Source organism: Microplitis mediator, chromosome 7 (genome assembly GCF_029852145.1).
Source record: "Microplitis mediator isolate UGA2020A chromosome 7, iyMicMedi2.1, whole genome shotgun sequence".
Classification (NCBI taxonomy): Eukaryota; Metazoa; Arthropoda; class Insecta; order Hymenoptera; family Braconidae; genus Microplitis; species Microplitis mediator.
The window spans coordinates 8490931-8506572 of NC_079975.1; the positions used below are offsets into that span (position 1 = coordinate 8490931).

The 15642-nt window shown below is 30.8% G+C and overlaps 1 protein-coding gene across 5 annotated transcripts in view; it reads left to right on the forward strand.

Moving 5' to 3' along the window:
* The first annotated feature begins 660 nt into the window (after positions 1 to 660).
* Positions 661 to 15642, forward strand: part of LOC130672312 (agrin-like) — a 448227-nt gene continuing 433245 nt past the window's right edge. For 2 of the 5 annotated variants that reach the window (XM_057476815.1, XM_057476816.1), the window contains exons 1-3: positions 680 to 709; positions 1022 to 1122; positions 12361 to 13284. In XM_057476815.1, coding sequence (XP_057332798.1) covers positions 12861 to 13284 — 424 coding nt within the window. In that variant the 5' untranslated portion in view covers positions 680 to 709; positions 1022 to 1122; positions 12361 to 12860. Of the gene's footprint in view, positions 710 to 1021; positions 1123 to 12360; positions 13285 to 15642 lie in introns of all 5 variants that reach the window. The other 3 variants (XM_057476817.1, XM_057476818.1, XM_057476821.1) reach the window with 2 other exon arrangements.

A 15642-nucleotide genomic window follows, 5' to 3' on the forward strand; every position in this document is an offset into this window, starting at 1 on the left:
ATGTTCTTATTATTTATCATTATAATTATAAAAAAAAAATTTTAATCTGTTTTTGATCTCATATAGATCAAAATCAGACCAAAAATAATAGACAGATAAAGTCTGATTTTTATCTAGATTAGAACAAAAAAAGAGCAAAAATCATTAAAAATAAGTCTGAAAATAGTCTTGATAAGGGATAGTAAGGGCAAAACTAAATCAAAATTCACGTAATAATTAAATGTATAAAAAAAGAAAGAAAATTGAATAAAAATAACTTAGAATTTTTAGTTGATTTGAAAGAGATCAAATGTTTCGACCCGGAAATATGTCTGAGGCTATCAAGAATCGATGAACAAGAAATCAATATTACTTCATTCATCAGAATTTTTTCTTAGATTTAATATAAATCTAAGGAAAAATTCTGATGAATTAAATTGATTTATATTAAATCTAAGCAAAAATTCTGATGAATGAAGTAAGAATGGAAAATTTATTATGCTGATGGTTACGTCTTTCAAGATTTTTACAGGTCATACAACGAAAAGTTATCAAAGATCATTCGATATAATCACTTATTTTTAATATTGAGCTTAACATCTGATCTTGATTGTGCAAACGAGGAAGAAGAGTTGATAACATGATTACTACAAATATCGCGATTTATCAGCAGATGATTTATTTTCAAACTTGTATTTGACTTGGTGATACTTGGATCATTCTTAAATACGTAAGATAATTATATTCAAAATTAATTTTATTTTAGTAATAAATCATATCTAAATAACTTCTCTATTTATAGTTTATCTCAAAATTACTCGAGACTTTTTTTTTAAGAAATTTCATTTTCATGAAAATTATATGAGTACATCTACATCGTATCAGATATTACAGAATGTAAGAAAAATACAATGAAGATGCATTTTAACCATTGTATAAAATAGTTTCTTTCTCCACAAAAATATGTTATATAATTTTTATGTTAATTCACAACTATAGTCAGAATATAAAATTCAAATAACGTTTTTTTTTTTTTTTTCAGTCTCATCCAACAATATGTCAAAAATAATTTTGTTATTATTATCAATTTTTTTAACAATTGCCATCTATACTGGTGAAGTTGAAGGATGTGTAGGTGGTTGGGTAAGTAAATTCTGATGAACGACTTGATACTACACGGAGAGAAATTTATGGTAACAATTACAATATATTATGGGAATGGTTCCCACAACGCATGGTAACCGATTTTTTTGAAATGTCGATTATAAGAACGGCACCCATATATATTATAGTAATCATTACTATAATATTATAGTAATCGTTACTATAATATTATGGTTATCATTACCATAATTCTTTCACATGCGATATGGGAACTTTTTCCGGAAAGTACACGGAAAAAAATTAATCGTGAATGCAACATGATGCAGTCTTGGTAAATAAACATGATGAAATCATGTTGCGTTCACGTGATTTGTCATGTTTCGGCTACATGATAATCATGTTGCGGTAACATGAGAAAATCATGTGGCATTCACAGGCAATCTACTTGCATTCTTTGTAAATCGGGCAATTTTACTTGCAATTTCATATCTCATACATTACTGGCAATTAATTTGTAATTTTGGGGCGATCTACTCGCAACGTTATAAATAATATAAAAATAAATTATAAATTCAGTGCTGTAACTGCGTTGTTCTACGTGGAGAAATATTGTACACGGAGAAAAATGTTGGCTCGAAACCTGCCAATTTTTATTATGCTGTCGACCAAACTTGAAACAGAAAGTGAAACATCCAAAAATTATTATGCTCTTATGAAAAATTATTATGCCGCATCACAACTATTATAATGTATAGAAGTAATTTTTATTAAATCTTATCGATAAGTGTCTCGCGCGTAGTAAGTGTTGTGATACAGCATAATAATTTTTCGTATGAGCATAATAATTTTTGGATGCTTCACTTTCTGTTTCAAGTTTGGTCGACAGCATAATAAAAATTAGTAGGTTTCGAGCCAACATTTATCTCCGTGTAGGACTACTCCTGTATTGTATTTTGCGGATAACATTTATTGTAAGTAACTGAATTTTATTATAATTGGCAATAAACTTGCACATTCTTCTCATTAATTCCTTTACGCTATCTATCATCATTTATCCTATTCAGATCCTAATTTACTGGTAAGATTCTTAAATAGATTAATAAAAGTATTATTAATTAAGTCATAAACGATACCTCAATCAACTATAATAAAATAACATATAAATTATAAGCCGTGTGTAAGTTAGTAAGTTTTAACATACGTTGCTGCACGGAAAAAAATGTGTAGTTAAATTTACTACAAATGGAGTTCCATTTACTACACTGACTAGTAATATATAGGATAACTACACGTTTAGTAACAGTTACTAGTACACTGTGGTACACAACCTTTAGTACCATTTACTACAGTAAGTAGTAATAAGAACTAGCATTAAATAACCACTGTGGTTCATTTTACTCCACAACATAGTAGAATATATTTTATTCGTAATGTATTAATTAAATATCTGTTAGATAACGATCATTAGTTTTTATGATATTGAAAACGTTATAAAAATATAAAAATTAATCTTAGATTCTTCAGACTTATAGTATATCAAATTAAAATGATATAAAAATGAATTTATTAATGGATAACTTAAAATAATAAGGACTTAAATTTCAAAAGCCTACTTTTTATCAATACCCGATAATGATAATTTTAAAAATATATTTGTAGTTAATAAATTCTCGTATAAGCATAAACTTAGAATAATTAAGTATTAATTTTTATTAATAGAAAATATAAAAAACATCGATTTAAAAGTTATAATTCTAATAAATAACAAATACTCAATAGGCAATGATTAGAAAAATTGCATTAAAATCACGATTCACTGATAAGAGCATAGAAATAAAATTTAATAGAAGTTGTAGGTGAGGTAAGCAAAAGGAAGAATGACAGGTAATACAAAACAAATTTTTTTGTATTATATTTGTTATATATATATTTTTTTTAAATTATATAAATTATAATTGCACGCCTCGATTTTTAATTATGTATATAAATATTTTTAATTATATATATTATTATTTATAATGTTTTATAATATTATTTATAATAATAAATACAATGACACAAGTTGAGAATACCTACAGAATGGAGTAAAAAAGTTATAGGTGGCGCTGTTATTTTCTTCTTTCAATCATTTTACCACATATTGGAGTAGATTGTACAAGTAATCTGGTATTGGATACTCCAAAAATAGTAACAGATACCAATTCATATAAAATTGTGTGGTTCCCAAAACCACAAAATAAGTATTTTATACTACATTGAGTAGTTGTGGAAACTACAAAGTTTTACCACATTACAGTAGTAAGCAGAACTCCTATAGTAGTAAAATATCACGCACACTGTGGCTTATGTTACTACAGTTGTCATTGCGGCGACCACAAAGTGTAGTAAAATTTTTACTAGTTTGGTGTGGTAAATTCTACTCCAGCATTTTTTCCCGTGTGTGTTTGAATAAATACGGGTCTTTGCTTTGCAAGAATCCTAGCCCATTGCTCTGTCCCAGTCAGTGATCGGCAAAATAAAAATTTTAGATTTTTAATTACTCGTTATTTAAAAAATTAATAATATTGTTCATTATTTTTTTTGATACTTTAGTAATCAGTAATTTCAGCGTCAATATTGAGAATTATTTGGATATTTAATACTGGGATTCTATGAATTATTCATTGTTAGAAAATTAGTAATTGTATTTTTCTAAATCCTAATTATTGCCATAATTAGTAATTAAATTATTGTAATTACTAATTATTAGAATAATTATTAATTTAACTGTGTCAATTATCAATTATTCGAATAATTAGTAATTTATATGTTTAAATTATCAATTATTTGAATAATTAGAAATTTATATATTTAAATTATCAATTATTAAACTAATTAGTAATATATATATTAAAATTACTAATTACTAATTAATAATGGAATTACTCCAATTCAAGGGTTCTATTTAAAATTTTTTAATGAAGATAAACTATTCAGGCCTCAACTTCGTTGTTTAAATTTAGTGGAAACCATTTAAATATAGTGGAAACCTAAACATGCAAACCTCTCAATAAGACAATTTATAGATAAATTGAGAAAAATATAGATAGCCCGAACTGGGAATCGAACCCAGACCAATTCGGTATCGCGCCGAGTGCTCTACCAGTTGAGCTATCCGGCCCTATACTATATTCCGTTCAATTTGATCTATAACTTATTGAGCCACACCGTCCTTCGTACGGTAATACACCATTTAAATATAGTGGAAACCTAAACATGCAAACCTCTCAATAAGGAAACCTAATCAGCTCTTAAGCTCAAAAAACGACGTCGAATGCCGTTTTGCAAATCAAAATCGGTTGATTCGTTCGTGAGATATCGAAAACCAAAAAATCGAAAAAATTAAAAAACAAGCGTTTCATAGAATAACTTAGAGACTTTACGTCTAATCGATTTTGCTCTCATCAGAACATTTTTAGGCTTCAAAAAACTGCATCGATTGCCGTCTTGAACATTGAAATCAAACCACGCGTTTTAAAGTTATGGCATTTCAAAAATTTCAAAAAAAAACGTTTTTTCAAGATAACTTTGAAATTTTGAGACTTATCGACTTTGTTTTTCTTACAACATTTTAAGTGCTCAAAAACCCGCGTTGATTGCCGTTTTGAACGTCGAAATCGAACAACGCGTTCAAAAGTTATGGGTTTTTAAATATTTAAAAAAAAAGTTTTTTTATCATAACTTTGAAATTTTAAGACTTTTCGATTTTGGTTCTTTACAACATTTTTAGTACTCAAAAGATTACGTCTAATGACTTTTCGAAAATTAGAATTGGTCAATTTGTTTGTAAGATATTGTTGTTGCGAAAGTTCACAAAAAAATTATTGAGCTCGAAGAGCTCGAAAATCTTCGATTTCAACGTGTTAAGCTCGCAGAGCGGGAAGTTGTCAGGGTGGCCTGCAGGGTCAACCTCTTTTCGAATATTTTTGAAAGGGAAAATGAAGGAATTTGGGGATCGGGTTTTTTTTTTTTACTTTATTAAGTGTTCATTACTACCCGGGAAAAAATAAATTAGATCTCCATAGATACGCGTAGATCTACGTTGATGAAAAAAATGGCGCGTGGAGGTATACGTAGATCTCCTTAGATCTACTTAGATGAACGTTGATCTACGTATATTACGAACTCCTATAACCAAGAAAAATTTTTGGATCTTTGTAGATCTACTTACATCGTGCTTAATAATAAATATATAGATATGTAGCGTACTTTAGTTAGCGCCAAAATTTAGATCTACGAAGATCTAATTTATTTTTTCCCGGGTACTATTATTATTGAAGGTTATTACCGTCAATTTTTATTGAAAAATATTTATATATGAAAAAGTTATAAACTATCTCGTGGAAAATTTTTTCCTCCATGATTGCATCGATTACTTAAAAACAGATCATCTGAAATTACAAATTTTAATTGCTTCTTTTAATCTGTATGGATGTAGTTATCGTTGTACGAACAGGATTTTAAAAGTTTTGATTTTTAAGGTTTTTTAAATCAGGTTGAAACAAAAAAAAAATACCAATCAGTCTCCGCTGAAATGGACGGTAGATTTCATTTTTTCTTTCAATTATTCTAGGTAACTATATTGTATGAATTTGCTCAACTTCATCCTAAGTATGTATTAATTTTTCGTAAAAGGAAAACTTATCGGTTGAAAGGAAGTGACTAAGCTAACAATTTCAGTAATTATATTGAAAATTCCAATGACTTATCAGTCAAATTAAAGAAAATTTCATGAGCTCTAACATGAATCTTCCAAAATTTTACTATCACCTCTCATTTAAAAGTTATTCAGTCCTTAAACCACCAAACTTACTTCATTTTTCGATTTTGAAAATTTAAAATGGCCACTGTTTCTAAACTATTCGACCGATTTCTCTGATCTTCGATCTCATCTGAAGTATTATCTCAAGCAAAAAATGTAATGAATATTCTTTTAATATATTAGAAAATTTATAGGAGATAAGGTATCAATATTTATATTTTATCACACATGGATAGGGGAGACCGACGTGAGTTGTGACATCGCCGATTTTTTGGAACCTATTAATTGTTAGCGAATTTGTAATAGTACGCGTTTGCTAGCTCGAGACTTGAACTAACAAATATGCGCTATTGCGAGCTCGCTATCAGTTAATAGGTTCCAAAAAATCTCTGTCACAATTCACTTCGGTCTCCCCTACAATAAAATAAAAAAAAACGACCCCCAAATTCCATCATTTTCCCTGTTAAAAAAATCAGCTTCCGGAAATCATCTTTTTTTCAGCCATCTCAGTCGTATTTTCCCTTAATTGTCATACTTATAGTAATTTATCTTTAAAAAAAAAGAATTTCAGTCAAAATAAAAACTTATCAATCGTTTTTTTTTTAATTTAAATTTCACATGTTATTTACAAGACTCTTTAAATAAAAAAAAGTATGCATTTTGTTTGAGTATTTATCATTTTTTTTTTAATTTAAATTTTTTCTTCAAATTATTTATTTTTTTACTGCAGATTTCATTGTGAATACAAAACAAATGAAGTTTAATAGTCTGTTTATTCGTCATAGCCATGCTTTTTTCAATTTTATCTTAATTATTGTCAAACTTTCGGTCCTAGTATGATAACAAATTGTATACGCACCTAGTGAGGAAAATAGGACATCTCAACCCGCGCAGTATTATCACCCGAGCGGTATTGTCTCGCCTTCAGCTCGGGTGACAATACCGCGCGGGTTGAAATATCCCACTTTCCTCCCTAGATGCGTAACATGCTATGAATGCAGTCGCATTATCTGAAACAAAAATATTTTTTCGCTTCGAGGACTGTCGAACGATATTGAAATTTGTCTGTAAACATTTTTAAAACGATTTTAAAAAAAAAATACATTTTTACGAAATTTTTGGGGTACCCCATTTTGCCCCTCTCTCCCCTATGTCATTCCAGGATAATCAAATTGATTGAGAATCATTGAATAAGAATTTTTACAATGTAATTTTACGAATAAATACTAGGGTCTTCGATAATTATAAAAATAATTTTTCTAATTATTCGAATAATTAATAATTGAAAAAAATAATTAACTAATTATTCGAATAATCAATAATTGAAAAAAATAATTAACTAATTTTTTGAACAATCAGTAATTAAATCAATTAATTATGTAATTATACAAATAATTGATAATTGAAATGAATAATTTCCTAACTAAATGAAAAATCAATAATATGCAGGAGCAAAATATAAATTGCTAGGATATTCAGAAATTATTTCATCTGTATCATAAGTTATCAAAATATTGGATAGTAATCGAATATAAATTTTCAAATTTTTGATAATTACAAATTTCTTAGCGCCTAATTATTGAGTATCTTAATAATGAGTAATATTGACTTGAAAATTATCAAATTTTCAAACATAGAGTAATTAGTGGTAATTAAATTACCGAAAATATCGATAACGCCGATCCCTGGTCCCAGTAAAATAAAATTTGTAGAGGCCAGCCTACCCATGCAGGAGCCGCCAGAGTTGAACGACAGGGCCTTACTTGGCCCAGCACTGGAGAACCTAGCTTTGGCACATCTATATTGGCCCATGCTTGGCTCAAGATTGGGTACTCAGTCCTGGCCGTTACAATGAATACCCGGGCCATCCAATGGCAAGCTAGACTTGGGCCGAGACTGGGTAACCTAGCCTTGGCCATCCAATGGCAACCCAGGCTTTGGCCAAGACTGGGTGCCTCTGCCTTGGACGTCCAATGGCAACCCAGACTTGGGCCAAGCCAGAATTACCCGAGTTTGGCTATACCTATGGTTTAATAAGTAGATCATATAAATGTATCAGTTCAACATTAGTAGGTTCGTCCAGTAGCTATCCTTTGGACCCAGCAATCAGAAGGACGGCAGTTCGCGCCTGGAGCGCAGCAGAATTTTCACCGAGTTTATTTCACATCATTTATCTCCTTCAGATAGTTTAAACGTTAATGATCATAAATTCTACGAGGTTAATAATAATAAAATTTTTTTTTAATTAAATTTATTCGTTTCCTCGAAGCATGGGCAAGGTCTGGCGAAAAAGTCAGGGCCAGGACTGGCAACCAGATCTGGCCCAATGTTATCATTCCAAAGTCCTACCAAGGCTGGGCCAAGGCTGGCTTGCAAGCTTGGGCCAAGGTTTTACATACTTGGGCCAAGCCTGCGCCAAGCCTGGGCCCATCGTACTTTCCTCTCTGGGTAAGCCAGGGTTCAACCCACGAATTCTGGTAACTGCTGGTTAAAATCGCTAAGACAAAAAGCGATTTGTCTCAATATAAGGCGTCCTAAATAAATATTTGAATGAATATATTATCTAATAATTTTTATCTGCTACACCGTGTATTTTACTGAAATAACTTTGTATTAGTTAAGATAGTTGCTAAAATCATGTATGCATGCCTCAAGCGCGAAAGTGTTCAGCGTGCGCTACTGTTTCATAATTTCTGTAAACTAACTTTGTGTGTAACATTTCGACTAATAATTATTATTGTAATTTTTTTATAAATCTTGAGGTTCTCAGTAAATTTGGAAAAGTTAATTTTAACTTTATTCCAAATTTCATAACAACTAGTCAAATATTTTCAAAAATATTAACTTTTCATTGAAAATGAGAGACTTTTTTTTAGTTATTGGTATTTGTGTCTCATTACGAAGTATAAATAATAATCAAATCATGAATATTGTTATTTTAAAATATATTTTTTCTCATAATAATGAATGCTAAATTGTTGAAGCTTCTGTGCACTTGAAGGTTATCGAATGAATTAGCGAGAGTTTACCAAGTTGTTCTTCTTAGCCGCGGGGGAGGTAAGCTGCCGATGATTGCCACCATACCTGCTGGTCGATTGCCTTTTTAAGCGAAGGAGAAACTGCTTGCATACGTTTAAATATATAGAAGTAAAGAGGATGAATAAAAGTCTGAGTAGGTATTGGACTAAAGCAGAGAGGAAAAAAATAATGAGAACACTAGGGAGATAACAAGAGCAAAGCAATTCAAGCTTCTCGATCTTGCTGGTTGGACATTACTCAAACATTCTTGACAAATATATAAAGGTTTAACGATGTCGGCATCATAAGCGACGTGCACGCGAGCGTTTAAGTCTCAGCTCTCTTATCTTTTTGTTTTCTTGTGCTTTCTCTTTCTCTTAGTCTCTTATACAGAAGAGTTCTCTGGTACTGTACGGAACCTGGGGCGACACTTGCTATAACTCATTTTCATCGAGACGTCGTCAAGTCGGGTTTTTAGAAATCCGCACCCGCACTTCAGAACAATCCAGAGATTATAATTTGTTGAGATAAGAGAAATGTGCTGTTGAATTTTTATTTTATTTTATTTTATTTAAATACTATTCACATTGATAATCATTAATACTAACTTCGAGGAATAATTCACCGCTAAGTAGCTTCTGAGACTTTAATGCTTTTAGCTACATCATCAAGAGACGCAAAAAACTCTGAAAAGTATTAGCGGGCCTTATTTGCATGGCTCTCAATTAGGGAACTTGTACCTTCGGCGAACTGATTTGTATCATTCGATCTCTTGTAGCGTGGGCTAGTTGATTCTTTTAAGTAACTGGGATGTGGATGCAAAAACAACCTTTGTGATCTACACAACAGACTATTTAATGTTATCTCCATATCAATATCTCTGATAAAAGAATCAATAAAAGACCATCAAATTTATATTCTGCGTATTTTTATTTATACCCTTGTAAAAAACAAGTTCCAAAAATGTTCATGACAGTGAACTTTCAAAATTGAGACAATTCTGAACTTTGAGTTGAACATTTTTGGAACTTACAATAATTAGAACTGTGAAAAATTTTCAACTAGTGTGGACTTTTTTTGCGGGTATTTTTTTTTTTTTAATTTTTCAAGCGAAAATTATTTGAATTGACAATTTTGTGAGTTCATAATAAATTCATAAAAAGTACAAAATTAGTTCCAATTCCTCATTTGTTGGACGATTTTCGAACGAGTATGAAAAAAAACTGAACTTTCCAAAAAGTTCTAATAAAAGTCAAAAAATGTTCATAAATATTTTCAAATCATTTTTTTTTGCATTATAACTGAATAATTTTGGTAAGAGTCGTAAATGATAATGATTCCTAATTAATTTCCCTTTTTTTATGTTCTTCAAGTCCAAAAAATTGTCAAATCAAATTATTATTGCACAAAAAATAAAAAAAAACACGCAGATATAGCCAACACCATTCGAAAATTGTTCACTTTCTTTTTTCAAAATTCCAAAAATGTACAACTTAAAGTTCAGAACTGTCTCAATTTTGGAAGTTCACTGTCATCTCTGATTCAGGAAAATTATTGAATCCATGCTAGGTTATATCCATATATTAGTCGATTCAAATTGTTTTGAATCATTTCAAATAATTTTTCTTAATCAGGGATGAACGTTTTCAGAACGAAATTTTTTTTACACGGGTATTCTTAAAATTTATCTAAATATAATTTTTATCTTCGAAAGTCAGATAATCATTATTGAGGATCTTGATAATTTGAATAACGTGTTTGGTGGATTGCAGCTCGTTAAGTAAATATCGATTAGATCGTTTTATCATTGCAAAGTTGTGGCGTAAGGTGCATTATCGCGATTGCGCATGCGTAAGTGCGAGTTTGTCACAATGCAAGTGTCGCGTGGTCTTGTGCGTGCTACTGCGCTTAAGCGAGTGCGCTTATAACTAATACAAAGATGTTTCTCATTCCCCGTAAGTGTGCCAGCATCACCCACACATCGTGTATCGCTAGCTGACTCATGTACGGATACTTAACGCGTCAAATAGTGGGGGATGTTTTTTTTATCTTCGTCACACCAACTATTAACTTCTTTCCATATTATTCGTCATCTCACTTTTTTTTTATTATGGTCCAACTTGCTTGTTCCATCTTTTTCTTTCTTGGTCGCTTGTTCACTCTCATCTGATCCCATACAAGTCAAACGCCTACACGTTGTAGTTGCAGCATCCACACTTTGACTTTGCTCCGCAGTCAAGCGCGTGCCTCCACGCGACCAACCACCACCAACCACTGGTTCGAGAACGTGAGACAACGACAAGAGTGACAGAGTGCGCTTATACCTTTAAAATATAGTGGAAGATTCTTATGGATTATGGATAAACGCGAATGATAATCATACTGCCGATCTTATTTATTTATCTTATGATAACCATTGGCTATGTTGACATGCTAATTATATTATTATTCATAAATTTACTTTCAAAATAATAAATTCAAAGCATGCAACTCCACGGTTTGAATATAACTAAGCATTAAATTTCAAACAAGGGATTAAAAAGGATTCCTGCTTGTCCTGTTTCGCAAGGAACCACCAATCAAAATATTGAATTGATTATCTGTAGTTTCTGTTAGTAATTTTTATTTCTTGCTTGGTGCCTATGGAAGTGTAATTAATTCAAAATTTTATTAATATATAGATTAATAAGTGATGACCGGAATCCGAAATTGAATATTTTTGTTGTTACGAAGTGAAAATAGTGAAAGTTTGTTTATTAAAAGGATTCAAATTTATAATAATTTCGCGCATTTCTTTAGAAAGATTGCAATCGTTCTACGAAATTTTCGACTTGTGGTTTCTGTTAGCAGATATTTTTTTTTGCCCTACGGTGTTGTTCTTCAGCGGGTGAAGAGCCACTGTATATTCTCCGATGATTGTTATCTGAAAAATAAAAATTTTAAATTTTGTGACTTAAAAAAAAAAAAAAAAATAATATGAGTGATTGTGGTATTAAGTTTCTCTATTTATGTGCGTTTGTGTGAATAATTATTGGATAAATTCATCATATTTAAATAATTACTCAATTACTTAATGAAAAAAAACCTAGTCTGTGCAATCGGTGAAAGTTAATTATACTTTTTAAGACCATATTTATATTTCTACAATATATATTAAATTATATGAAAATAAAAATTTGTCAGACAAGTTCATTAGCATATGATAAATTTTTAATATATTTATTTATACGGCATCAAAAACTACATAAATTAAAATATAATGAACTAATTCTGTTAGTTTACATTTTAGTTCTATAAAATATTAAATTGAATTCTCTGAGAGCTTTGGTTTTATCAAATACTTGAAGTACAACAAATTTTAAATGATGAGCTGAAATGAAAACGTTCTATTTGTTCTCATTATTAATTATGTTTAATGAAACAAAAAATTATCTTGAGTGTTTTCTGATGGTTTTCAGGTCCGTCATTAATATTTCTTTAAAAAAAATTCAACGGATAGTGAGTGTTTGAATCGATCAAATCGACGGGTAGCCGTAGTGATCTCGAATACTGCGTGGCGACGAGTGGATTGCATATTGACAAGACTTACGCTAGTGTGGGTAGAGGAATGGCGCCAACCTGTTGCTCAACAGTGTTGCGGACTGCGCGTTCTTATTTAAAAGAGAAGTTGAACTGAATGCAATATCTTGATTGACATCCTGAACCTCTAAGCAATTGAGAGGAACCACAGCAATGTATCGGCTTCTTGTAATGTATTATATGACTTGTAAGGTAATGGCTTGTTGCTGTCTTTGATTACCTTTTCTAAGTGGTTTTCAAAAAACAAAAAAAAAATAAGGAAATTCCTCAGTAACGGACAGTGTCTTTCAGAACATTAATACATATTTGAAAAAAAAAAAACATATTAAGATATTGTTATTATTTTTACGGAAAATTGTTCAATAAAATATAAAGAAAAATGGCGCGAAGGAATAAAATAACTTTAATAATTTTTTTGGGATTCGTTGTTGCTTTGTCAAGTTCAACAAAAGAATTCCTCAAGTGTCGTGCAAATCTAAATGCGGCATTAAAAAATGAGAGTATATTCTTGGAGAAGATTCATCAAGCGGATTATATCTTTACCGGAAAGATCAAGGAGTTGAAAGCGAATGAGCTTCACGTGCGGGTAAAACGTGCCATCAAAGGCAATCTTAATAGTACGATGAACTTGATACTTAATGACACTTGTGAATCTTACCTGAGGAAAAGTTTTACGGGAATCTTTATGGGTCGCCGTATTAGTGATTCGGAAAATTTGCCTTATACCGGAAAAATCGTTATGAATTTCGGGCCTATATCGCTAACATTGGCTAACTTGGATCGACTAAATGCAGCTATTCGAGGTAAGTGTATTAAACAATACATTGTTTTAGCTTGATTAAAAAAAATATGTTCTTATCTTCTGTCATTAAATGATAATAGATTACATGACACGTGCGCTAAATTAGTGATGTCAATGCCTCAATTTATCGGTCAACTTTGAACCTCTTTCTATAAAATTCTATGGTTTCAGCGCGCTCTTACGGAAAAATACTAATGATTTGTACTGAAAACTTATGGTTTAGTATTTTTGCGCTCTAATGCGTAAATAGTGCGTTTGGTGTTCTTAGTTAGGTTATCGATATTTTTAGGGTCGTAAGCATCAGCACTTATTCCTTACTATCGATAGTGTAACCCGATAAAAAAAAAAATTTGGATCCAATCATGTGTAATTAGATTACTATTTGTATGATTAATCGATGTTTATTAATTTTTTTTATCGATGAAAAATTATTCATCATTGCCGGGGCTCGAACCTGGATTTTTCTGCGTATCAATTGAAGCTTGTACCACTCTGCCAACATCGCAGACTCAATAGAATTTTTTCTAAGCTCTACATACACTACCGCTCAAAGGTATTTGGGCACCTGCATTGTTCATTATATTACAAACAATACATTTATTAAAACAATTTTCTTAACAGGGGTTATCAAATATTTTTGGCTGAGTTTTTTTCGCAAACAAAATCTCTAAATACAAAATACAGACTGTACATCGATGCACTACTGTCTAATCTAGTAAAGTGCGCTTTAATTATTTGATAATATTCGTTTGTTTAAGAGAAAAACTCGGTCAAAGTTTCCATTTACTGCATAAGTGCAACAAAGATAGTACCGTTCGTGGACTTGAGTGTAACAGAGACATAAGTGCGAACCCCTGTTAAGTTTCATTGTTTGTATCTCCTCGCACAACGCGTATTGTTATAACGTTTAATAATTCGCTAATAAATAATTAAAATTACTATGAAGTCGTTTCATTTATTCAAATTTTTACAAAATACCTTTTTTCTAGGAGGCCAAATACTTTTGAGCGGTAGTGTATTTATCATAAAAATCTCAATAATCATAACAATGCACGTGATATTAATAGTGATGATGATGATTAAGCAATTTATAAGTATTGACTGTATTTATGTAGAGATTAAATATGAAATTTTAGGTTAGAGTTTTTTTTTATTTGGAATATGATTGATACTAAAATCAATTTCAAGAGTGATGTAGACTCACTTCTCAGACTATTTATCGACAATATTAAAAGCGTGATTAACACTAATCACTTTCGGTAGTGTTGTAGACTCACTCATCAAACTAATAATGATCGTTAATGAAACTCTATTCAACACTAATCACTTCAAATAATGTTGCGAATTCACTAGTCGGAGTACTAATGGTCACTTATAAATACTTTGCGTCACTAATTCCAAACGGACTTATGTTTTTATAGGTCCTTTTGGCTTTAGTTACTAAGTTTAAAACCAAAAGGGCGTATAATTTATTTTTAATTGCTTATCATAGTATTGACTTATTCTAAAAAGACGAATAATTGAAGCTATCCCGGGTCAAAATATCTAGCCTCTAGCCTCTAGCCTCTAGCCTCATCGAACCTAAGTAAACCTCAAACCAGCCTCACTGAGTAAAAAAATCATTTTGAGCCTCAAATAATGCTCACAGAGCCTCAATGAGCCTCAAATGGTGATCAAAGAGCCTCAAATAATACTAATTGAATTTAAATAACATAGTCGAGACTAGGTTCAGTTAAGGCTCAGCGAGGTTCGATGAGGCTAGATATTTGACCTGGGTATATGCCCTTATGGCTTTTAAAATTTTTTTTCAATTTATAGCAATAAAATAAGTTTAGAAAACGATTGGCAATGCAAAAAAATGATACGCTCTTTTGGCTTTAAAGAGTTTCCTAAAGCCAAAAGGACGTATAAAATATATAAGCCCTTCGAAATTAGTAACACGACTTATTAAAAATTAATGAATTATTGTCAATAGTGTCCATTAGTTTTTTTCGTAAGGATGATTTCGGCCAAATTTAACACTTCGATGTATTTTCGGCCAAAGATTTTTAACCGATATTCTGGTCAAATATAAATTTGTATAATGAATATCAGTAGTATATATATGAGTATAAATTTAATACAGAAGTAAGTCCGATGAAAATCAATAATGTCAACGACGATGCAATATGACGTTGATGTAGTAAAAAGAAACTCGATAAAAATAAACCAAAAATAAAATTTTTTTACGTATACTTCAATAAAAGATAAAGAGAGAAAGCCAGAGGCTTAACTTTATCCAGTCGACGATAAATTACACTCGGGTTTTACAGAAAAGAATATCAGCGCCAGCGAGATCGACTTAATTCGCCGACAGCGT